Here is a 26,012-nt window from a genome sequence, read left to right as displayed (position 1 = left end):
ATGTATATAATCTTGGTTTTTGAATATAATATGCTGATTACAAACATATACAGGTACTAGGAAAATTCTCCAGGGCAATCTTCCACGAGCAATTTTCTCCCGGGTAGTTTTCCGTGCACGGCAATTACAATGATATTTTATTTACTTATTTGATTCAAGCGTATATTATACATTCCCGTGCTTTATACTACATACACGTTTGAAACCATTTTAAAAGTTTATGTTTTTAACCATTACGTTCCAAGCGGTATTTCTAAAACGTTAAGGGATTGTAGAATCAAACCTATTTTACAATTTCTGCAGTATGTCTTGCAAAGGGTATACATGCTTAATTTTGAATTGTCGTTAGAGCATTTTGTCTTACCTATTTTGTATATGATGATATCATCGGAGAACAAAAAGGTTTTTTTTTGTTAAAGATCAAATGCTTAGTCAGCTTGGCTGTCAGAAATCGATCCAAATAATAAACTATAAAAATATTAAATAAGTTTATCGTAGAGGAAGGGTATCATCACCATTGGTGAATAGTCTGTTGTATGAAATTACTAATCAAGAATTTAAATACGATTTTTCTTAGTAGAGCTATGTAGTCGAATATGAAAAATATTTAATTTTGATCAAAGTGGTTTCATTGCAAAGCTTAAGTTACTAGATCAAAAAGTATCCCAAAACATTTCACCACATATCTACAAAGTGCAACAGGGAAATTTTCCACGTCATTATTATCTTTTTCCCGCTAATTAATGTTTCGAGTGCCGTCTCAAGCAAGCGTCTCTTGTTGAAAAGTTTACTGGTAGCCAGCCTGGTCATTTGGGGGTGTAAAAATAGGAAATATATTATTTTATGCCTTTTATTATCCATCCAGCTTAACATTAAAATGGTTATTTTATTTATACAAAACATTATTTGCATTTAGTAATTGTTACATGATATCATGTTTTGATGTTCGTACGTTCTATTCTTTCAACTATAATTTAAAATTATTATCACCAACTGTATTTTCTATATTTTTGTTTAATATATTTATTAATTAAAAAAAAAGTATGATAAATAAACTTCAAAATGATTTTTATTGGACCAAACTAATTTAGTTCTTTAAATAAGTAAAATTTTTAGAAAAAAATTTCAAAATCTACGGCTCTTAACAAAAGATAAAATTTTCTGATAAAAAATTTCAAAATTCTAAGCTGTTAAACAAGAAAATAAATATTTTGGAGAAAAATTTCAAAAATCCCTAGCTGTTCTCAATAAGAAAAAAAAAATTCTTATCCCTATTTTTTGAAAAAAAAATCAATTATTAATTTTTTCCGAGTAAAATTTAAAAAATACTCACAGAAAATTATATTTATTGGAATAGAATATGAAAAAATATATTAAATATCATTTATATTTTTTTTAATTTAATTTCAAATATTTAATTTTCTAGTAAAAACTACCTGGAAAAAGTAATAAATAGTTAAATACCACAAATAAATAAGAATTGGAATTTAAACATTATTCCCCCCCTATTTGAAAAAAGAAAAGAAAAAAAAATACCGGATTCTCCGATTCCGATTAATCACTGAAAGTTGAACAAATTACATACTTTTTTAGAATTATTATTTTTTTTAACACTTTTGGCGGCCCTAACAACCCTAATGCCAGCCCCCTCGATACACCTTTCGGATACATGTCGAGTGTAATTAATGCAGTGTTCTTCATCCAAATACCGAAGCCCTCAAAGCAACCATCAGCCAGCTACAGTGAGTGCCAGGACTTTCACCTCTGCCTTGAAGCCATCATTGCCCCTAAGGAGACTATATTCATGATTAAAAGAGCTCCGACACAAATTATTCATAGAATTAATTTTGTAGCAATTATATAGTTAATTAATAAATTATATCTTGTTGAAGTTTAAAATTCAAAGGGTTCAGATTTTAATGGACCACACGATATTGTGGATAATTTTTTTCCACAAAGACGATCAAGTAAAAATATGATTCACACAAGCTATTAAGAAGATAATTTAGTCTCTTGGGTAAATGAACACTCCAGGGAAGGACGAAAGGGCTAAATTTAATCGAACAGAATGTTGATAAGGAATAAATACTCTTTTGGGAAAAAATACATTTTAATTCATTTTTATCATCATGATACTAAGAATTTAAGATATATTCGTATATTCCAAACTTGTTGCCTCAGTGACGTCATTATATAGTAACACAATTTGGAATTACTGTCCATTTTTCTACTACCGATGGTAACTTATTATCGTGCTTGTTCATAAAATTGTGAACCTGGCCATGATATCTTTTTAAAAATAAAATAAATATTTTCCATTTCTCTATAAATTGTTAATTTAAATAATAATAAATGTATTTTCTCAAATAAACATCCTCAAAAATGTAATATTTTTGAAAAAACAGGTTGTGTTGGAAAAAGTGTTGGAAGAAAAGGTCTTTGCATCTTATTTTCTCAAATAATAAGGATTTTAAATATTTTTATTATAACAATAATATTTCTTAAAAAAATATTTGAAAATAATTTTCTATAAAAAGAAACAAAAATAAAAGCGTAATTTTAAAAAGTCACTTTAATTTAAAAAAAGAAGGGCCCAGCATTTATCTACGCCCTGAACCCAAATTACAGAAAACCGTTTCCAAGTGCATTAATAAGCAATAATAAAATAATATTTTATGTTAAGACTCGCTAAGACCAATTTTTTCCCTTTTCGATCTTAACGGGTTGTTTTTTTCTAGAGAGATCTGGACCAATATTTTGGTCCAAAATCTTAGTTTAAAATTAAAAATAGTCAACAGAAATTTAAATTGTTGACTGAAAATTGAAAATTATGTACTGTAGCGTTGTGTAAGTCCTCATTGAATTATTCCAGTTCAGTCTTTGGATAAGCTCTTACTATCTTAAGTCCTAGAAATGATTAAGAAATACAAATAAAGTTGCTAACCTCATCAAGAACTTTTAGGACTGATATGCAGGATGGAACTGAATCCGATTGAGAATGAGCCGGACTGCAGTCTTCAGTCCTAAATTAGGACGGACACAACCTTACATATCCTCATAATAAATCAAATTAAAAAAAAGATCATTTCCAATTTTCGGAAACTCTCTTTTTCGGTCCTCAAAAAACTTATGGACTGATCAAGAGCGTGTGTAGAGTGAAAATTAAGCAATGATTGACCGTTTTTGATAAAAAAATCAAGCTAGAATTTAGCAAAACTAATTTTTCCTCTTTGATATATAAATAAAGGTTTTTTGATAGATCAAATACGGTTTTTTTTGTGTGTAGACTGAGCTTGTACATAATTCATTCGGTCTAACAAAAATAAATACGGTTCTAGAACGAAATCCAAAACAAATAAATATACATAATCTCCTTACCTTCCGAATCCCCATCCACGGGATCCACAGACTGTACAAGTATGAGTATACCAGGGTCCTCATAGAATGACATCTGTTGAAATCGACAACAGGATGCTGGAGTTTCATTCTGATGCTCCTTTGATGTTCTTTCTTTATTGCACTCATTCAGAAACCGATCTTGATCAATGAGTAATTGAAGAGACCGGCGTTTTTGACACTTTTTCCTTTTGGAAATGAGAGAGGAGTTGCGATAGGAGACACCCTTGTTATCCACCCAACCCGTCTCATCAGCTCGACTAGTACAACCATTCGAACCGTTCATCATTTAGATATAAGAACGAACTACTACAAAATAGGTTTAATTGCTACCTATGTGCCCCTCACATGTTATAGCCTCAATGATGAGGATCAAACTATTTGTACGTGCTTTTGTAGATGATTATTCAGTATTATAGCGTGTAGTATATACAGAATATAGCGTCGTATGAGAAGAAGGGAGAAGAAAAGGAAGAGGAGATTCAACTTCCTCCGTTCGTAGGAGAACACTGTGGTGGTGTATTTCTCTCAAATCCCTTCCATGATTTAACTTTTCCTCCTCCCCACGTCCTCTTGCACTCACACCTACTCTATTCAATATACCTATAAACAATCCCTATCTATTCTACGTAGATATTTACTCTTAGATTATATTAATAATCAATAATGCTAATACATTTGCGATTATAGAGGAAGCTGAAACGTCTTTTCCTAGCTCTTTTACACTTCAAAATCCCCTTGAATCAAAAATCATTATAGAGCACGGATTCTACTAACTCATGGTTAAAGTGTAAAGAAAAAACTAAATATACTGATTAGAAAAGGAAATACGGTTAATCCGGTTGCTCTTTTTTTGATCATTATTAAGAGGTGATGGGGATGTTAACATGTCCCTCTAAAAGAAGAATTCTCGCAAATGTTTGGTGTAAATTTATTTAAATATGTATATACCAATCGATATATATGAATTTAAATATGGTTCTAATATTTTCTCTGCTCTAATGCTATTTTAAATGTATAATTTTCTCTTTATAGCGGTAATTAAATATTACTTCATCAAAAATCAATAAAAGAAGGAGCTGATATTAACAAAGCTCTTAATTAAGGTGTGCCATGTCTTGCTCCCGCCTTATCCTCGCGCTCTTACACAAATCCCATCCATTTATCCTGGCGTTACTTCACTAACACAAAAAAGGTAAATTTTGTAGTCAGCGTTTGATGTGTCTGCTTCTTTTCCCCCCTAATCTGAACATTGATAAATTAAAACTGAAGCTCTCAACAATTCCCAACGATTTTGAATAACAATAATTCTATAGAGGGAAGAAACTACAAATCCCCTTAGACTCTTTAAATTATCAACAAAAAAGGAGCAAAATATTTTTTACTGATCAACAAATACTGAAGATAAGAAAAATTATGAATACAATGCATGTCGAAATTGAGTCTCAAGTTTTTGTTCATTAGTCCAAGTCTCGATGTTCGAGTGCCACAACATCTGACGCTAAAAAAATGGACGGAATTTCCATCAGCCAATCATTCCTGAATAGAAACAAAATCGATCAATTTCGGAAGCAGATTGTGACTGGCTATGAAAAATGGATCAATTACGTCAATGTCAAGCCGTCCAAATCGTGGCCAAGCCAGAATTAACTATAAGGAATGTGTTTCTGTGTGTTAGGTGGGATTTGCAGGGAAAAATCTACAATGAGCTGTTCCTTTATGACCGAACGTTCAATTCTACCCTCTACAGTGAACAACTCGGCTATTTGAAGCAGGAAATGGAACAGAAGCAGCCAGAAATGGTGAATAGGAGACAACAAGACATCATTAAGACATCACCAGGACACACACATCTTTGATGACGGACCAGCAGCTCCGGGAATTCGGAACGGAAGTCCTTATGCATCCAACCTACAGTCAGAACCTGGAACCAAGTGGCTACGCGCCTAAGGGTACAAATTTGGCCTTTATAGATGTCTGTAAAAGTTGGTTATACAAGTGGTTTGCCTATAGAGACAAGAACTTCTACTAGAAGAGCATTATGAAGTTGATTTCTCGAATGCAATAAGTTAACGAACAGAAAGGGGCAATTTGGCTTAAATCGGATGATTGTAAAAACTCTTATAAAGCATTGAAATAAAGAGAAAAATAAAAAAATTACCTTTCCCGCAACTTTAGCATGTCGATTAAACTAGTTGTTTAAAAAAATTACACATCTATAGAATTTTTTAAAATCAACATCTCTATGAAGGAGTTGTACTATTTTACTGGAAGACAGCGCCACTCTATGTACCTTTGTTTACAAACTTCTATAAATATACAAGGCACATTACCCATTCACCAGTCTAGTAATCAGTAGTATTTGATTCAGGCAAACATTATTGAGTACTATTTAGAATCGGGTATGTGTATGATAATATACTAATTTTCATATTCAGTCATACTCGAGTTTTCGAGAATTTCCACATAATAATGCAGTTTCTCCTTTTTAATACAATGTCAACTCTTCTAATTGTAGCATGTAATAGATGTTACACGTGTTGAAATTTAACTTTTTTAGAAATTACCAAAAAAAAGAACACAAATAAGAATAAGAAAAATCGACAGATGACATCAAAAAATATTCTACATTTTTAGTATTTTCAGTCTACTTCAACTTTTCAAATTAATACCGGTTCGAGAGGGGTGTCCGAAGTGCGTGGGTTGGAGGGGTTGATGTTCCCTACCCCTAATAAATGAATTTATTTTTTTACTAGAAAACTTAATTCTTTGAAATTTAAAAAAATATATAGTTAAAATTTAATTTAATTTTTCAATTTTTTTGTGAATATCTTAGGATTTTTGAATTAAAAAGAAAAAAAAATATTTAAAATTTATTATTTAAATTTTTTTCTTCTAAATTTAATTTTTCATAAAAAAAGCCCCCTCCCTCCTAAAAGTATATATATATATATTGTCTTGCAGACGCCCCTGATCAAACATATTTAAAGAATCCATATTAGACAATAATGTTATCATAGGTTCTTAAAGTAAATATTAATCAATGTCAAGAGGAAGAAGTTTTAAAAAAAAATAAAATAAATAGAATTAAATTTAGATAAAAAAGGTTAAAGTCTAATGGTTAAAGTATGTCCACAAACATTTTAAGGATTCTCCCATTATAAAGAAATTGAATTTGTTTACTCTTTGCCTTTATTAATCAGTGTTGTGTCAAATTGAGTCGAGTCGAAGCAAACTGAGCCATTATGGCTTGACTCAAGTCGATGAATTAAAAAGTATGTGCTCAATGACTTTCAGTTTCCATTTTGTATCAAATATTCCACTTTCACTTCAACTAGAGTAAAATTTTGATATCTTATTTTAAAGTGAAGTTAATTAAGCAAAGTTTATAACGGCAACAAAAACTTTAATAAAAGAGACGGGCTTGCATGTTGTCAAAAAAAGAGAAAACCTATTCACATTTCATCTGAAATGTGAAGCCTTATGTTCGCTTCCGTCATCTTCTTCCTCTGAGGAAAAAAAAATCATATCAATGATATTGAATTGAAAGGTCAGGCGTGTCCATAGGCAGTGGGCAGGAGCGGCTGTATTCCCCCCATCAAAATGAAGATATTATTGCTTTTTACTAGAACTTTTTATTGGTCAGGATGAAAAAATCTACATTAAAATAGGGAAAAATTAAATATTTGATTTTTTTCAAAAATTTAATCTTTTGTAAATGGTTATGTATTTTTGGAAATTTTTTCATACAAAATCCAAAAGACCCACAAAAACAATAAAAAATAATAATAATCCTGCGGCGCCCTTGAAGGAAGTTAATGCACAGAGAAGATAACTGGCAGCTTTATCCCATTGGAACTTGCTAGGAGATATAATTGGACAAATATTCCTTCGAAATTGAAAGTATAGTTTAAAACTTATGAGCAAGAATTCATTACAATTCAATCAATCAATTTTCAGTACGCAGATTTGAGGAAAAGAAGAAGACTCTTCGACAGCTGATTACAAAATAAATAATATCTAAACTATATGATTAGTTTAACTCAAATTACATGATATTTGGCCGTAAATAGGTATATATATCTACTATAAAATGAGGAACGGTCCAACAATATGAGGAAATGACAAAGTTGGCTAATTATCTGTTAATTTTGGGTGAGTGTTTCAAAAATTGAATGAAAACTACCCTGTACTCCACATAAAATACCTTATTGTAATGAATCTTCATCAGGGGTGTCTGCTGGGGCTGGGCTGGATGGGCTAACCCCCCCCTCAAATGAAAAAAGGAGATAATTAAGGAATTATGGCTTTTTACTGGAAATTTTGTTCCTCATTAGGAAAAATTATGCAGCAGAGCATAAAATTAAAAAATTAAATATTTTTTACCATAAAATTTAATTTTTTGTGAATAAGTAATGATTTTTGAAAAAATTTCCGAAAAAATTCATATTTAAAATTGATTTTTTTTCAGAAAAATTTAATATTTAAAATAACCTATAAATTTTCTTTTTTTGAATAGCAATGGATTTTTTTATTTTTTTTCTAAAAAATTTATTTCTGAATCTTGATTGGTTGAATTATAATTCGCTCATGTTTAAAAGTGCTGTAAACAGTTCCCAACCATTATAATTAAACAATAAATCCAAAGCCGGGAAGAAATATATTACTACCAATTTATTTAGAGTTTTTTTCTGTTTCCGTTTGGAGGAAAGTCTGCAAGATATACTTGTATTGATTCAAGCAACCTCTCATTCGAAATAAAAAAAATAATAATAAGGACCAAAATAAGTTAGAAGTTACACGATTCTTCCAACTATGGAATTATTATTTAACACTAGAATGACAGAGAAGTCGTTTTCTACTTTGCATCTTACATTTTAATAAATAGCATATGTAAGTTTCTTAATTTGTTTTTGCTTCTTGCCCAATTATGTCTTAAACTTGAAAATATCATAGACCCTAGAATGACTGAGATCGTTTTCCACTTTTTATACTTAATTAGTATTAAAACCAGGGCTTCAGAGTCGGAATCGCTGGCCTTTTTTCTGAAGTACCAACTCCAACTCCCCCTACAAAAATTATTATAAGTTATTTAAAAAAACTAAATTTAAAACCTCAGGCTAAGTGTTCGTAAAGTTTTATGTGTTTTTTTAAATGGTTATGAATTAAGGGTACTTAGTACTAATAATAACTCATTTATAAGTTTACTTTCCAAATTTCATACGTGCTGTATTGTCTATATAACTACAATTCCCAAACAATTATCTAAAGTTTAAATTATTATGTTGGGTAGAGCATAGCCAATAGCCATGCTAGTTCATTACTTAGTCATGTAAATAGTCATCAGAATAAAGAGAAACGCTGCATTGCGATGTTGTGTGTATTCCCGTTCCCCGGTTACGAGTGCATACATTATGTCCAGAAACTAATTAATATATTAGCAGAAGATATATTCTGTTCCATTTCATTTGTTATTAATCCTGCTAAATATTTTATGTATTCAAAATATTTTCTTTATAAATAGCACAATAATTTAACTAATAACTACCTATAGCTATAAATTAAATCTATAATTATCTATTGGGTCATCTGTATTCTATAACAAATATTCAAGAAAAAACTATTTTAGGAACTATGCGAAAAATCAGAAGGAATTAAATATTGATATGGCCAAAGTAAACAAGAACGGATTGTAAGAAAGTAATTTTTTGAAGACAATTAACAATTCCAAAGGAATTTTGGTAGGATACATTTGTAAAAAAAAATGTGTTGATCTATTCTCTACCATGTACAAATCCACAAATATGTGAACATTCTGATAAGAAGAAACTCGAAATAATTCTTGACAATAATAAAAACAAAGTTGGTGTGGATTGTGCAGACATGGTGGTCAAACATTTTAGTACTCATTCTGGTGTTTTCCGATGGTCAATCGGTAGAGGTGGTGAATAGGGCATGAGCGTTGTTTACGAATATATTTGTTTGTAAGCAAAAGAACAGAGTTGAGCGACATCTTGCGGGAAAATAATCCAACTTCTGTATTGATAATATTATCTAATGAAAATATAGGTATGTTACTACTCACATAGAGGGCGCTGTAAATGTGTATTTAATTGAAAATTAAGAAGGAATGTCCTTGTAAATTTATTCACGTTGTGCTCAAAAGCTACAGACTCTCACACCACCTAGCGGACAATTAGTTTGCTCATGCCTTATTGTTGGGAACTCTTCACTCCTTAACAAAAGCTCATTTTTATTCAACCAATCAACGATCAGAACACTGATTAGGAAAAAATAAGCGGAAACACCGAAAGCTTACAATAAAATACGCTGTATATTTTTGTGTTTGTGAGTTAAGGCCGTGATATTCGGTATTTACAAGGGAGACGAACCCAAACAATGCCCCTCAAATCAACACCAATCTCTTCAATCACTCTCAACACACCTTCCATTAAAAAATGTACTCCAACTGAGACGAGGACCACTATACACACATAGTCAACACTGATTCCACTATCAAAATGAAATCCTTTTTCTATTTCAATGCTGTGCTTAATACTGTACAAGAAAACAAGATGTCACATACAATTGACATCCATTAAGAGAGTACTGACATAGTTATTAAATTGGGGAGTACTGCATACAAACACGATTTGTGAGTATTGTATATTAGATATGTTATATAATGAACTGATGAAAACACTTGTCTATGAATTCCTTACGTCGTCTAAGGAATTCATTAACAATTCTTAGCCTAGAACAACAACATGTTTTTAAAACTTATTAAAAACTTAATCGAGAGCAAATAACAACAATATACTTTTTGGGAATTAAAGTAAGAGCCTAATCTTTGGTGTAATTTTTTTCCCAAATGAATAATAAAATAAATATATATGAACTTAAATATAATTATAATATTTCCCCCCCCCCTACACAAATGCTATTTTAAAGGTAGAAGGTTCTCTTCTTTATAGCAGTAATTCATTTTCTCCCTCCAAAATAATATCACAGGCAGCTGATATTAACAAGAACATTTGAAATATATTCATCGATATATCCTTGAAATAACAAATACAAATTGTAAATTAAATACATGCAATTATGAAAATATTATTAATCTTTCGTCAAGGATATATAGTTTTCGTTCATTTAATTCAATGATTCTATAAATACGACACAAAACTAATATTTTTTTTTACTTATGTACAAAAAAAAAGTTTGCAAATATTAGTAGGGGAGACGGGAAAAAGTATCAACAGGTTCATTTGATGGCACAGTGTAGTTAATTTGTTGCCAGCCGTGACCAGTAATTACATTCCTTATAAATTTATTCTCTGGAAAATTGATCCCTGAAATTTCATGCCCATTTTGATGCAGGATATTTAGTTACGCCATATGATTAATATTTTAAAGTCGTAAGTAGTTTTTGTGTAATGTAACAATTGAATTTCAACAAAATTAATAAATTAATTTTCGATGATGGGCACTGGAGACCATTCCTCGACATGCAGCCAAAAGTTGTAGGGGAGGGTGTTGGGATTGGAGCTTTAGTGAGGATAAGTGTCAAAAAAGACTCATTAAAAAGAGTTTGCAACTAAGGAAAGTGTTTTCTTTCAATGCTTGTGTCAAAAGTGGTCTCTCCACCCTCACAAGGCCCTTTCCATCCACTTTTTTATATCTCTTTGATGAATCTGGTGTGAAACCGAAAATCTTTTGCATGGGCCTTATGGACTTGAGGGGATTGGTCTTGCCAGTATTATTTAACTCATCCGGGTCCATTTTGGTTTTTTTTTTACAGAGTCCTTCTTCTTCTTCAACTTATAATACTTGCTGACAGCGTAGACGGTGGTCCCGGAGACGCCCAACTGATCGGAGTGCCCGAATGGAAGTTAGACGACCACGTTCAAGTGGATTATTTCGACTTGTACGTAAGCCACAGAGAGCAGGGTTTTTTTTTTTTGTAAGTAATTGTTGATGCTTTAATATATAGGAATATGAATTAATTTCAATTACTCAACCGTCAATAATGATAGAAATAGTAACTGTTCCGATTTCAATGGACCATCCGGTAGATGGACAGCTGAGTTGGCAGTAGGCATTGGAGATGACTAGTGATAGATAAGAGACGGATATGAAGGATTTATGGTGTTTATGGATTAGAAATGACGAAATATTTAACTGTGAGTAGGAATGGAATCCCGATCCGTGAATATTATTTATAGCTTGGAAAATAGAAGAAAATCCCAAGCGTTATTGCTCTTATCCTTTTCAAAATGGGAATGAAATGACAGCGAATCAATTCAACATTGTTGGGGTAATCCCTCCCCTCGAAGAGGGTTCTTTAAAAGTGCATGGATTAAAATAAATGTTTATAATTTATCAGACGGATCATTGATCTATAAACAATAATTATCATATTATACAATGCTATATCAAAAATTAATCAATGATCTCTTTATTTATTTGTTCTAAAAATATAATTTTTATAATTTTCTTCGGTTTTAACTTAGATCAGATTCATTTGAAACTCTTGTAACTAAAGATGAGAATTTGGTACGAGGACTTGATTTTTTTTTTTTTGGTTTGTTCCTAGCTAGAGGTCGATTGGGCTAGAAAATATCAGACTTTGGGCTAAGTTGGGCTACAAGGTGTCGGATTTTGGGACATATTGGGGGCTTCCGGCCCAAAATATGGAAATATATACAATTAAAATATTCCAATATACAAGGTGTGTGAAAAAAAAGATGACTGTGTATTTTTAAGAAAAATATCTATTTACTCATCAATATTGATACTCTCCCCTTCAAATTATTCCCCCTCAAAATAAAATACACTTATCCCATATATTTTTTCCATCTTCAAAGCACTTCTCATAAGTACTTTTTGATATAGCCATGAGCTCTTCTAGTGATGCGGTCTTTATCTCCTTCATCGTTGCAAATCTTCAGTTTTGGGAACAAGATTAAGTAACATGGGGTCAAATCTAGTGAATATGGTTCCTGAGGCATGATTGATGTCTTGTTACGACGATTCAGTAACGTCTCTGATAGTGATTCGACGGTTTTCTAAAACCAATTTCCTTCTCTACTTTAACATTTTCATACTCAAAACATTACAAGTGTTTTGGAGAATATATTTTCCACAAATTTGATGAACATTTTATGATTCTTATTTTCAAAAAAAATTTCGTTTGGAAAAAATTGCTGAACACTCATTCAGGGGGGTCAAATCAAATATGACATCATTGATTATTTGTAAGGAATTATTTTACATTATAAATAAATGTCAGAAGGGAAGGTTCGGACAACGGGCTTGACAAAATGAAGTTTGAACGGCGGGCTTTTGGTTTCGGGGCTATACCGAATCCACCTCTAGTGCTAACCCTCCTGCTATGAACACTCTTTTAATGACGAAGTTGATAATCCGGCTAAAAAACGAAACCACAAAAATAAAATATTTGCAGTTGAGTAATTATAATAATTAAGATATTTAAATTTTGTATCTTTTTTTTTATTCCATATATTTTGCACTCGTAAATATCAATTAAAATGCTAAAAATACTTATATGATATCGAAAAAAATTACATCCTTTTTTTTTTAATTATCTGAAAAATATGAGTGAAGTGTTTCAAGAAAATATTATTTGTTTTTCTTGTAATAGAAACTTTAAGTTTATATTTATGATAAAAATTTCTAAGAAACAATTTATTACATTCTGCAAACTTTGGGAATCAAATCAGTTCCAATCAGAGGCCACGACTCCAAAGCACATTGCTTGTGCCGGTTATTTTGTTCTGAATGTGCCCTGGACTTCCTCAGTTGATGCTACTATCAATCTGTCGTTTCTGCGGTTCAAAACCTGGTTGACTGTGAAGATCATCAGAGTCGACGGATTACTCTTCAAGTAATTAAGGACTTTTTTGCATCTCTCAAGCCTCAAGGCCTTCATCCTGTCGGTAAGGAGATGTTTTGGAGTCCTGATATAGTTCTTAAGACCAGGGTCATCCTAAACTTCGCTCCGGATTGAGATCTCGTCCACGTTGAATCCGTCAGCCAAGTGGCACATTGATGCAGTTGGATCTTCCTCATCTTGGCCTCTAGGGACTTGAGAATTGTTTCATGTCGCTTCAAACCAATTCCTCCACTTCCTGCGTTCCTTTTGACTCCTTTCACAGTCTTCTTAGCCACCCTAATTTTTCTTATGTCCTCAAGGTGACCCATACCTTGTCTGAAATTATTTTTGGATCAACATCCGTGTCGAGAAGATCCAAAACCCTTTGCCTTTTTGATTCCTGTTCACTAATTTTTCTTCAGATTAAATTAAAACAATGCGCAAGAAAAACAAAACATGTATCAGAACATTGCTTGAGATGTCACCTGAAACCTTAATTAGTGCAAAAAAAAAATTTAAATGACGTGGAAAATTTCCCTGTAATATACCGAGAATATAAAAAAATAAAAAGGCGTCGAATATGGCATGCAGTAACATATACCAAAAGGGGAATATGTCATGCTGTAAAATATCTAAGGGTCAAATATGTCATGCAGCAAAATTACCACTGTTAATTGACAAATATTTATGACTTGGCTTTCCTTTCGCCACTTGGTTTATAGTAGCTTTGAGGAGAATAACGTAATTATTGAACTAAAAACTTATTTGAACTTTTTTCCACCGGTTTTTAATATACAAAGATTACACTGTCGATTAAATTTATAAAAATGAGAAGTAGCCATTGGAATTTGGAGGGGGAGAGGGGGGGGCGTAATAGTAGGTGTATTAAAAATAAATCATTATTTTCTTATCGATTGCTTTAGTATGTGTATCTCTCATTTTGTAAGTGCGATTGATGTACGCCAGATGGTGTAAAAAAGATAAGATTTTGCACTAAAAAACTTTGGTAGGCAGTTGTCTGGTTGGTTGGCTGGCTCAGTATTGTTTTTGTCAAAGATGGACACCAGCAAAGAGAAAATACCCAATAATTTACAACTTTTCTTCAAACAAGGCAAAGGTGGATGAAAATATCAATAGTGTTGATGATTGCTGATACAGTAACAGCCACTCATGTGGTATTTTAGTTTCGTAGAATCCGTTCTGGCCATTTTATTGTGAAAGATGCAACACGTTCTATTGAAACATGGTTAAAAATATGGATGAAATAGTTTTAATCGTCGAATCCGACCCTCATGTAATCACTGTTTTGATTGTCAAGGGGATAAACATTAATGGGGAAAAAAATTAAAACAAAATCCATTAAAAATATTGGATGTATTTTTACTATGCTTTATATTTGAAACCAATAGCCTTGTACCTCAATAACTATAATAAATCAATGTATGAAACCTTATTATAAAGGCAGTAGGTAATTAAATAAATCTTCTTTAAAGGATAGTTTGATTCATGTCTTCAAACGGAAAAAAAAAGAAAGAAATATCAACAAACTGCTATGAAATTATGTTATTAATTAAAATATCGACTTGTTATTGGTAATATATTAAAATGCATTCAACATCTGTTTAATTGAATGCTTAAATCAGTGATATGCATTAATATTGGCTTTATAGAACAAATATATATGGGGTGCCTCAGGAACATTTGGATTCATGTAAAAGTTATATAATATTAATAGCTCAAAATAACATCCTTTCATCATAATGAAAAGGAGAGTTGTAGCAGTAAAGCCATAGCCATCCAACTTTTTGATAATTTACAATAAGTATTGAGATATGTTGACTTATATTAGTTATTAATCAAAACGACAAAGATCGGTGCCTTCTTGTGATCAAATAATACAACTATACAAAGGTATATGATACTCAGATAGAGGAGGCGTGACAATTCAACTCAACATGCGCTATTTTTTTAAACAACAAACTACAGACTGTAACACACCCTTACGGATAATATATCTTTTTAAGTTTTCTCAGGCCCCATTTATACCATCGTAATGTAGTGCGTTAACATGAGAGATCAGTATTGAGAATGTCAGCCATTTTGGGGGCCTAAACAACTAAATTTATAGCAATGAAACCCCTTTTTCATGAATATGAAGGAAAATAGTCGATAATTGCATGTACTAGAACAATGGGCAGGAGCCAAGTTAACTTATATTATTATGTAAACAAAGTAATAGAAAGTGGTGCCGTCTTGCGGTAAAATAATACAACATTATTTTATAAAAATATAGGTTTATGGAGGGTAGGGTGGAGCTTATTTTTTTTAAATTTGAGAAATGTTCAGCAGTGAGGGTCGCAAATTTTTCTGTTGAGACTACACATATTGTATATTAAATTTGAAGGGGTTATAAATTATTTAGAGGTAGCTCAATGGCTCCAAAGTATGGAAATTTTACGATTTTTTTTTCTTCAAAAATGAGTATTTTGACCTAAATTTCATCAAACCTTATAATACAAGAAATTTAGTCAAATTAATTTGCTATCGAAAATACGACATAGTTTTTTATCTAAAGTTTTGTGCTAATTGGTCAAAAAGAGCTAACTACCATACTCGTCAAAAGAATTGATATCCATATTCACAATGTAGTTGTCCCAAATTATTCGCAATTATTAATTTATTAATAGAAATAGAAAAATCAGGTTAAGTTCGTATAAATTTGACCTTTTTATGACCTTTTTTTAATAAATAGACTTTATGAGCTAAATCCATTTAATAATTCGTCGTTAAGTATTAAGCTATACTCAATGCAAATATGTTGAACTCTTTTCTGACCTTTACTTGATCCAAAAAGTCTTAAAAAACAAATTTTAGTCAATAAATAAAGTAATTAAGACTTATTTTATTTTTAACTGAGATAAAATTTCTGAGCACATATACTTTGTTCAAATTTTTATGACGGAAAAGACGTGATCAAATGCAAGGCATGTGCTTCGACGCAACAAATTCAAATATGGACTTCTAGAGCTTGTATTCTTTAGAAAAAAAACAAGTCATGTTTAGACATCCTTCTTCTACTTATATTTAAATGTTTAAAAGATTTCAAAAAAAATAAATAGATATCTACTAATGCAGCTAAGTATGATACTGGAATTGCAGATCGTAAAATTGATAATCTCGTTTTTTCCTCTCAAATGAATTAAAATACAAAAACTGGGATTATTTCAATGGAGAAAAATCAAATATACTGCTTGAAAGTCTGCACCTACAAGAGAAATTCTTAAGACCATCCTGACTGATAGAATGATTGATATGACTACCAAAAATATATCGATCCTATCATTCATTTAAAAGTTGTTAATGAACTTTGAGTGTGACCTAACATACATACATCTATGTAAGCCTGGAGTTGGTCTTGAAATATAGTCGTTTACTAACATCTGATGAATCGCAACTTTAATTCTTCCTCCAAGTGGTCAAAGATCATCGAAGCTTATATGACCATGATTCCAGAAAAAAACAAATTCTTGAAATTTTAATTTAAAAATATGTACAATAAAAATACTAAAACTATATTAGGTAGTATTCCAAATTTAGATAATCAAATACCTGAAAGTTTTATTAATGAAAAAAAATATATATATTGTTTTTACTTTGTGGTATTTCTTAAGCTTACCCCATAATAATCTTTCTTTAAAATAATAGTTTGCATCTAAAATTACCGCATATAATAAATCTTAATTACGACTATTACGAAGGTTTTGATATGTAAGATTAGGTTATAAAAGCTTTTTTATCGAAAAAAGGTCAGTAAAACGTCAAAAAAGGTGAAATGTATGATAATTTAACCTGCTTTGTTTACTCCAAGTAATAAACTAACCATTGCTAATGATTTGGAAACAATCAACTGTAAATATGTATAATATTTCTTTTAAAGGCAGACAGATATACATATAGCAAAAAATGAAAGTTATGGAATCTTTGCTCTTTTTGAACAGTTTGAAGAAAATTGTTACATATTTTAGATTGTAAATTTAATTAACAGAATTTATTTTATCATAAATTTTGTTGTAACATTAAAGGAGTAGTTGGAATTCAGGTAAACACCCTTTATTTTCTTTTTTAATCATAAAATTTCAAAACTTTGGAGCCATTCAACTTTTTCAATTTTTCAAACAAACCCCTTCAAAATTTATAGACGATGTCTTTTCCATAAAAGGAAAAATTTGCAACCATTGCAGCTCAGTAATTCTCGAATTTAAAAAATCATTCCACCTTAATGCAGGGGTTTTGATAGCTTTCATTATTTAGGGGGGCTTGAGGGGCGTCCACAAAGGGGAATGCTGGAGGAACTGTAGCCCCCCCCCCTCCAAATCAAGAAATTTTTTATACTTACTTTAATATTTGATATTTTTTTTTCCAAAAAATTAAATATTGGAAATTTTTTTCTAAAAAATTTAATTGTATGTGAATAGCTATTGATTCTCAAAATTTTTCTCAGAAAAATTTATATTTGAGTTTTTTTTCAAAATTCAAATATTTAAAATTTAATTTTTAATTCTATTTTGAAATTTTTTACAAAAACTGTTATATTTAAAATTTAATTTGAGAATTTTCTTTGACAAAATTTCATATTTTGTGAACAGTTCTGGATTTTTTAAATTGAAACATGAAAATCCGGGACAGTGCGGAAGAGTTATCCGGACAAATCAATTTGTTGGTTATTATTTGCTTTAATAATATGGTATTTGAAACCTCAAGCACCGTGATCTCTTCTTTTTTAGTAGATTTTTTAGCCGGAAATCAAAATGGAAGATATATTGAGCTTTCAACAAATTATCTAATATCTTGCCAAAAAAAATAGCACTTTCTGTAATTTTTACGCAACAAGACATAAATAGATTTAAATATAAATGGTCTCCTCTTGAAAAAGTTTTAGATATAAAAACCTGTGCGTCTAACCATTTTTCCAATAATTGATGAAGAAGTACTATTTTTCGAAAAAAAAGGGCAATTTTCAAAACTTTAAGCAAAAAGAGCGAGGTTCTAGGGTGTATTCTGAACTCCCAAAAAATCATTTTCTTTTTTCTCACATGTCAAAGAATGGGAAAAAATGCGGAAACCTAATAAAACTCCAAAAAGTGTTTTCTTGAACGCTGATGCCATCGAAATTATACCAACAAAGAGGAGTAGGCATCAACCTTTAACCACACCATTACAAAATATTACGTTTAGAAGGACTCGACTCCTACTTCACTGTACATCAGGAACTCATATCCGATCTGCAGTGGAATAGGAGTCGAGTCCGACGACATAAGTGTAGATTTTGCTCAAAAATAACTCGATACTTGTTTCCACTTTGGTTGTTAATCAAGTCGTATGAAAACTTAGATGGGGAATCCCTAATCCTGTCGATATCTTTACAAAATAAATAACTAAATGAGGGTTACATTTGATGCCATGGAGAGTCTTTTCTATAATCCCCCCGTATGACGAAAAGAGGGTCCTCTCTCTTGAATGGGATCCTCTACACATGAAATGAATTGTGTTTCATGCCTGGGATTTGAGAGTTAAATTTGACTTATTGAATCCCTCCTTTGATTGAGGTCTCTGAAAAAGAATCCCGTCCTCATTTCAAGGTGAAATTAAGATAGAGGAATAAACTAAGCCTTCCAGTCTTCCTACGTGTAATCTTCTCCAACATTTTAGGCTAAGAACAAGAATATACGAGTTTCCAAGGTCCAAAGAACATACAAAATTCCATCAGTAAAATGTAACTTCACAAGAACAAAACATAAAAATGGGATTGCAGCTGCATGCTGATTTTTTTCTGTCTCTAATCCTTGTTTTATACTAATACTTACAAACAAACTGACCTGTTTGACTATTTTGTATTCTATCAAAAACAGACTTATAAATATAATATAAGATATGACAAACAATGAGGCCCCCCAGCCTCAGAAACTTTTAAGAGGATCAAGCCCTCTTTCTTTAAAAGATGGGCTAGTACTGTCATTGGATGTATGCTATTCATACAAAAATTGTATTGAAAATTCTTTCCAGCATGCCACATTTTTTAAACAATAAGCTACAGACTGTCAAACCACCTTGCAGAACCTAAATATATTATAGTTTTATCCTACCCTACTATCATATACCTATGAGAACCATATTTTGATTTCCAAAAAAGAGGACATATGGCCTAATTAGTGACTATTTTACGGATGGGTAAATATTTTGAAATGATTAAAAAATTAAGTTCAAATTATGTTTCTTGTTTATTATTCTGGACTTTTTTATAAGTAATAAAAGGATTTTGGTCGTTCTTTATTTATTTATTTTTTTCATTACAGAAAATCTCTATGACAGGGTTGATATTATCTAGTGGCGCGCATTTTATTATTCTCAATTTTTCAATAGTTAAATTTAAACAAGAGGTTATGTGAGACATTTATTTAGTAAAATAATCTGAAAATACTGCTCGGCACAACTTTTATTCAATATGTGAGTCCTCAGCTCTAATAATTGTCTCAATCCCAGGTCTAAATCCCTTGTAGACCTTGACTATGTTGTCAGACTCGAGATTGGTCCACTCATTCTTGACGGAAGCCTCTAGAGACTGAACTCCTCTGAGGAATGTCACACACTCTTTCCTCCAGACGTACCTAGATAGAGTAGTACAAGGGGTTCGTGTCTGATGAGGAGGGTGGTAACATGTTGAGGTCCAATAATTCCGGAAAGTTGACTCTCAGGAAGACCCGGGCGTTGGCACCGCAATGAAAACGGAGCTCTATCTTGAGTGAACACAAAGTTGTCCCGAACTTTTTTCGAAGGAAAAGAAGCACTTTCTTATCCAGAAGTTCGATGGAAGCACCTGCATTAAGCCACTCCTTCCCCTGAACAAAAAAAGGGGGGGAGAGACTCTATAACGCCTAAGATTTTTTGTTCTGAAGACATGTCTCACCGAAGCTGAGACATTGTCTGAATGTTCGGTTACGATGTAGCGCCTGTTTTGCTTATTCAAAGTGGCTTTAACGGTGAAAAAATTTCGTAAGAAAAGAACAAAACTTTGCTCGAATTTTCGTTAGCCTTGAGAAAATTCAGAATCTTCTTTGCTCTTTCCAACAGTCTCAGCTTGCTCAGTTCAGAGAAAATGTGTTTTGTTGTCCTCCACCAGGATTTTGCAGCAATGTCATTTGGGATTCAAAGTAATAAAATGTGTAGCACTAGATAAGATCAACCCTGTATATATTATATGAGAGTGAAAGAACATCCCCTTTTACACAAACAGGGTCTTTTTTTTACATTATGAAAATCGACTTAGCCCATAAAAAGCTGGACTTTTTATGAATGTATAAAAAAGTATCCTGAACGATTTTGCCAAGTTTTTAAATGAAGACAGTTTGTCAACCACATATAGAGCAAAAAAAAATCCTTATTTATTTTTTCTTATAAAGTTATTCGCCCTTCACTTTCAAAAGCAGTACACAGAGCCTATGATAAAGTAATAAAATATATTCTACATCTGGTTAGTAGAATGCTTAGATACGAGATATGCATTATGGGATTCATACTATTAACAATATAATAGGTTGAGGAAAAAGTAATTTCGTATTTCCTCCACTTTTTTCCACCAAGTGTATCTTGTCATTATTGGTCACATCAGGCGTTGAAATGTATGTGTGAATGTATACTACAGCCGCTTCTGTCGTGAATTATCGTGCTTCAGGTATAGAAGTCTCCAAGTTCTTATGTATCCACCCTACAGTCCGGACCTGGCACCAAGTGACTACCCCTGTTCCTGTGTATGGTTAACAAGCGTTTGGGTACAAATTTGGCTTCAATATAGGACTGTAAAAATTGGTTCTACAAGTTTTTTGCGAATAAGAACAAGGGTTTCTACGAAAAACGCATAATGAAGTTGGATTCTTGTTGGGAACAAGTTATAAAATAGAGTAGGGCATACTTGGGTTAAAATGTATGATTGAAGCACTTCTTTTTAAAGCATTTAAATAAAGCGATAAATACGATATTACTTTTTCCCCTACCTAATATATAAAAAAGGGTTCCACCCAATGATTTGCCATAAATAATTCCAATCGGAAATGATTTCTGTTTAAAATAGAATTAATGTGTGGGTTTTTATTATCAAGACTTGATTTTGGTGTTTGGAATAATATGAATATAAGTATGCTTATACAAACATATGTATTCCTATTTTGGAGTTATGATATCATTGTCCTAAACATTCTAGAAATAGCTTATGGTTCAAAGTCGGGGGCGTTGCTAGCTTCCCTCATTGGGGGGGGGGCATAGTCCCAAAAATGATCTTTCAATAAATACTTTTTTGAATATATATACAAGCAGAGGGTGCCTGAGTTGCAGGGCTGCATAGAGGGGAATAGAAACAACGAATGAAGGTAGAGGAGAAAATAAAGAGGGAGAAGAGAATAAGGGAGAGATAGAGAGAAGGAGATAGATAGAGATAGTGATAGAGAGAAGGAGATATATTTAGGAAGAGAAAAGGAAAATGAGGTTCTATTTTAGTCAAAAACAGCCTCTTAATGACCTCAAAGGTCCTAAAAATACTATAAATATATCCTAGGTTATTTGTTACAAATTTCAGACCTATTTGTTCGACCATTTTGGACTGCATTTGTGATAACCTCTAAAGCAGACTTATATATATAAGATATGATAAAAATACTTTTGGAGGGGATTCAGGAACTATTAGGGGGACTCCAGCCCCCCCCCCAAAAAAACCTGTATTTTATGGGTATGCATACCCAAAATTGACAACAAAATTTGTATTTGAAGTTACATATACCCGGGTATTCGTTTTTTTAATAAATAAAAAGTAACTCAGGGGATTTGTTGTGGAATTATAAGTGTGTCTCCTCCTTTTTGGATTCGAAGTAAAATTGAAAATCAACAAAATAGAAGTTCCTGCCCAAATCATTGCTTGATAATGAGTGGGATTTATGTGTATTTCCTTCATTTCCCAGCTGCTTGCAGCTGGTTTAATACAACTCCATGGCGGCTAAGCTTACCTCCTCCCAAACATGTTTCAATTTGTCATAATTTTTTTTACCATACCGGCGTTTCATTTCTCCCAATGGACCCAATCTGATGTCGTTTTTCAAGGAGTGTTCTTCTCAGAAATAAGAGAGGTTATTTTAAATGTAGAGGAGACCGGGGAAGTTGCAACACATTTTGTTTTTAGCTCAATTACTCCGTGCTAATGTGACCTAAGACTCACCAATTTTTAAAACAAAATACTTAAATATGTCTGCTGTTGTTTTAAACTATTCAAAGGTTAAACTTGTCAAAAGTTATTACACAAATTAAATTGATATATTTTTTAAAAATATACTAACTAAAAGCAAAATAATCAATCATTCAAATAATATCAATTGCAGGAAAAACAATGGAAAACTGACTGGAATATTACAAAAATAATGATGAAAAAAATACTTTTACCCTTCAAAATCAGTTGTTATCCAATATTTGGAAGAAAAGTTAGAAAAAAATATTGATTTTTTTCTTCACAATAATCTACCACACTTTATTTATGGATGTAGTTTTTTTATGTTTGAGACAAAAGGATTGTCCCAACTGTCCGGTATTGCAACTGTCGCCAGTCTCCTCTTTGACGATTTAAAAATCATGGATACGTACAGTGTGTGGCCGTTGTTTAACATATTATAGTTTTAATTAGTTGTATAATGTATTCTATTATATAACGGAAAAATTAAAAAGAAAACCTCCTCATTGACGTCAACAGGGATCCATTTTTCCTTCTGTAAGGACAGACAAATGGGGCTATACTGGATGGTACCGGACTGGACTGGATCGCGGTAAGAAAATATGTACCAACACAACACTAGCCAGAAGTGTTGGCTGTGAGTTAAAAAATAGCATTGATCAACGATATATGTATTCCACAATCGCAGAGAGCCCTTTTTGCGATCCACACCGGATGAGATAATGTTGAGATTGCAAACTTCGTCGCAATTCTTCCTAACTTTTTGTATTGTATTTTTTTTTGTAAATATATCAACAATATAAATAAAGACCTTTAAAAAGAACAAAAAAACTTTTTAAATCGGAAAAGGTCATTTGTTCGTAGAGTTAGGTAGGAACTGAAAGATTCTGAAGGTGATTATGAATCCCCAGCAAAGCGTGCTGATCAGAAAATGAGGTCTGACTGCCAGAGGGAAAAGGATTTCAAAGCGAATTGACAAGAAATCATTTTGATGATCCTTCTAAATTGATTACAGCTATTGCCAGAGATCTCAACTGTTCACAAAGGCTAATCAGGAAGTTTGTTGCAAATGATTTGCGATGTCACACAACAAAGAAAACGTTTACCTGGTTGTGATATATGTTTTGACTTTGTTAGACCAAGTCTTTGGCCTCCAATCTCACTGTACCTCAACCCCATGGACTTCTTGGTGTTGGGTACAGTTGAGTGCGAGACACTAACAGATCTTTATGCAACACAAAATCCAAGCTGATGTCCAAGATCCCAGAGGAGTTGCCGAATCTGTAAAAAGAGACTGTTATCAAGACCTGCTCCTGTTTCTGAGATCGAATCGAGGCCGTTATCGACACCAAAGGGGATAATATTGAATGATTTATATTTTTTGATTTGGCATTATTTCTTATCAAAATTGAATGATTATTTTAGGAGAAAATCGTTGTTAAATAGTGATAGCACCCTATATGCAAAAAGGCATGGGATCAATATCTAGAGAATTTAAAAAACAAAATAATAATAATAATTCCTGTAATAAACCAAATCATCTATCTCACATGAGTGGGGAATTTTTGCATGTCAAGAAATCAAGTCATAAATAGGTTTAATCTTTGGCTAATCCGAACGAGTACACCCGGGACTAAGACTGTGACTAGACAAGTTGACTATTACATAGTAATTTAATTATTCTTGTGGAACAAGGCTTAGTCTTATAGGGAAGTTATAATTATAGCAACATTAAAAAGTAACCAAAAAAAAAAAACACTTCTCAATTTACCAAGTATAAAAAATATACTCATATTTCCTACAACTCTAATTATTACAGTCTATATATTTTTGTGAAAGTGTAGTGAAATTTGTTTCAAATTTCCTTCCTCTCGTAAATGTCTGTGGTTTCTTTTGACTCTTTTGAAGAAGAGGAGCTTAGCTGTCATGACTTTTCATTAGATTGGCTTTCGGCAAATTGTCCTTCGACAATAATGTTTTCGGTCAAAATTACGCTAATTGTCTCATCTACTCTATCTCAACATTTCTCACAACCCTATCGATAGGTAAATCTATGATTTAACCCTTATATGATACCCTTAATATAAATCTCGGTTTCTATAGATTGAATTACTTTGACTTTTTACTTTATTATCATAAAAGACTATCAATTAGCTAATTATATTCCTTCTACATACATAGATAACATCAATGATATAATTAAAAGAATAATTGAGAGTGAAGGCAAATCAATAAATCAAGTAAGTGTCAAAATAATTAAGTTAAACAAACGTTTCATATAATCAATAAAAAGGTAAACATTTATTCACGTAGACTAAATATTAGTGGTGTACCAATTAGTACTTGAGTTAATTAAAGAAAAAAAAAACTCGGCTCGTGTAACTAAAATGCGAGGATGTACTCCCAACACGTCACAACTTATGATTCCTTCCTTTTCTTTTTCAATCACATTAAAGCATATAAATCTTCAAAGCGTATTTCTTTTATTCTGATTCAAAAATAATTGCATTCTCACGGAAAAAAGTCTACTTAATCCCAGCTTCATATCTTATAATTCAAAAAGGTATCTTTGTAAATAAAAAAACTAAGTTTAACAATTAAAAAACGCTCGGTTTTTTTTTGTTCAGTATTTAATCGGTAGTCATTGTGTTAACTTTTCCTTCTGAAGTACACATTTTCGTATATCTTTGGTGTCAAATAATTAAAAAAAGTATAATAATATATATACTTTTTCTGCACTAAAACTATTTTAAGTCTCTTTTCTTTTTTCGCAGTCATTCAGTTTCTCTCTCTGTCCTTCCCCCCTCCACCTGGCAGATGACATTAAAAAAGGTAATTATTTGCTAATACTAAATGTCCCACTCCCGTATTCTCTTTGCACTCTTACAAAAAATCCATATTCACTTATTACTACTTACTAGTGGTAGTACATGGCATTGCCCGGAGTTACTGGATGTCATTGAACAAACAAACTTTCAATTTCATAATATAGAAGATAACCCCCCCCCCTAAAGAAATTATCCATGTTCTTTTCAGGAGAGAACATCTAACTACGCAATCTACTTTAGATTGTGCTGATGTAAAACAGAGAGTATGATTGAGGATTTCTTGGAGAACTATCTTCTATTTAATTAGTAAAGCAAGATGTGTCTGTTTGCCGACGCCTAATAACAATGCAATGTAAGGTAAAACCCACTAGTAATGAATAAATCATTTTTTTAAATGATCCAATTTTCTACTAGGTAACCTGATATTATGCCCTTCAAAAGCGGATTATACACAAAGGAATTTCACATTGCTTACATATTAATATATTTATTTAACAAAAGCCATTGTGTTCAGAAAGTACTTTTATGTTAATATATTCATGAGAAGCATATTATAAAAAATAAAAATTTCATGATAACTATCAGGCCAAAAACTGCTTTCATTTCTTTAAATATTTTCAAGGAAAATATA

The 26,012-nt window shown here is 31.8% G+C and overlaps 1 protein-coding gene across 9 annotated transcripts in view; it reads right to left on the bottom strand.

Moving 5' to 3' along the window:
* Positions 1 to 26,012, bottom strand: part of Mekk1 (mitogen-activated protein kinase kinase kinase 4) — a 163,082-nt gene that overhangs the window by 77,482 nt on the left and 59,588 nt on the right. For 2 of the 9 annotated variants that reach the window (XM_040720935.2, XM_071891534.1), the window contains exon 1: positions 3,379 to 4,577. The exons of 6 other annotated variants lie outside the window; for them this stretch is intronic. In XM_040720935.2, coding sequence (XP_040576869.1) covers positions 3,379 to 3,685 — 307 coding nt within the window. In that variant the 5' untranslated portion in view covers positions 3,686 to 4,577. Of the gene's footprint in view, positions 1 to 3,378; positions 4,578 to 9,841; positions 9,981 to 26,012 lie in introns of those variants that run through there. One more of the 9 variants, XM_040720936.2, reaches the window with a different exon arrangement.

The sequence above is a fragment of the Lepeophtheirus salmonis genome, chromosome 10 (assembly GCF_016086655.4).
Source record: "Lepeophtheirus salmonis chromosome 10, UVic_Lsal_1.4, whole genome shotgun sequence".
NCBI classification, from domain to species: Eukaryota; Metazoa; Arthropoda; class Copepoda; order Siphonostomatoida; family Caligidae; genus Lepeophtheirus; species Lepeophtheirus salmonis.
Note: the sequence above shows the minus strand (reverse complement) of the source record. Positions and strands in the feature narration are given on the sequence as shown.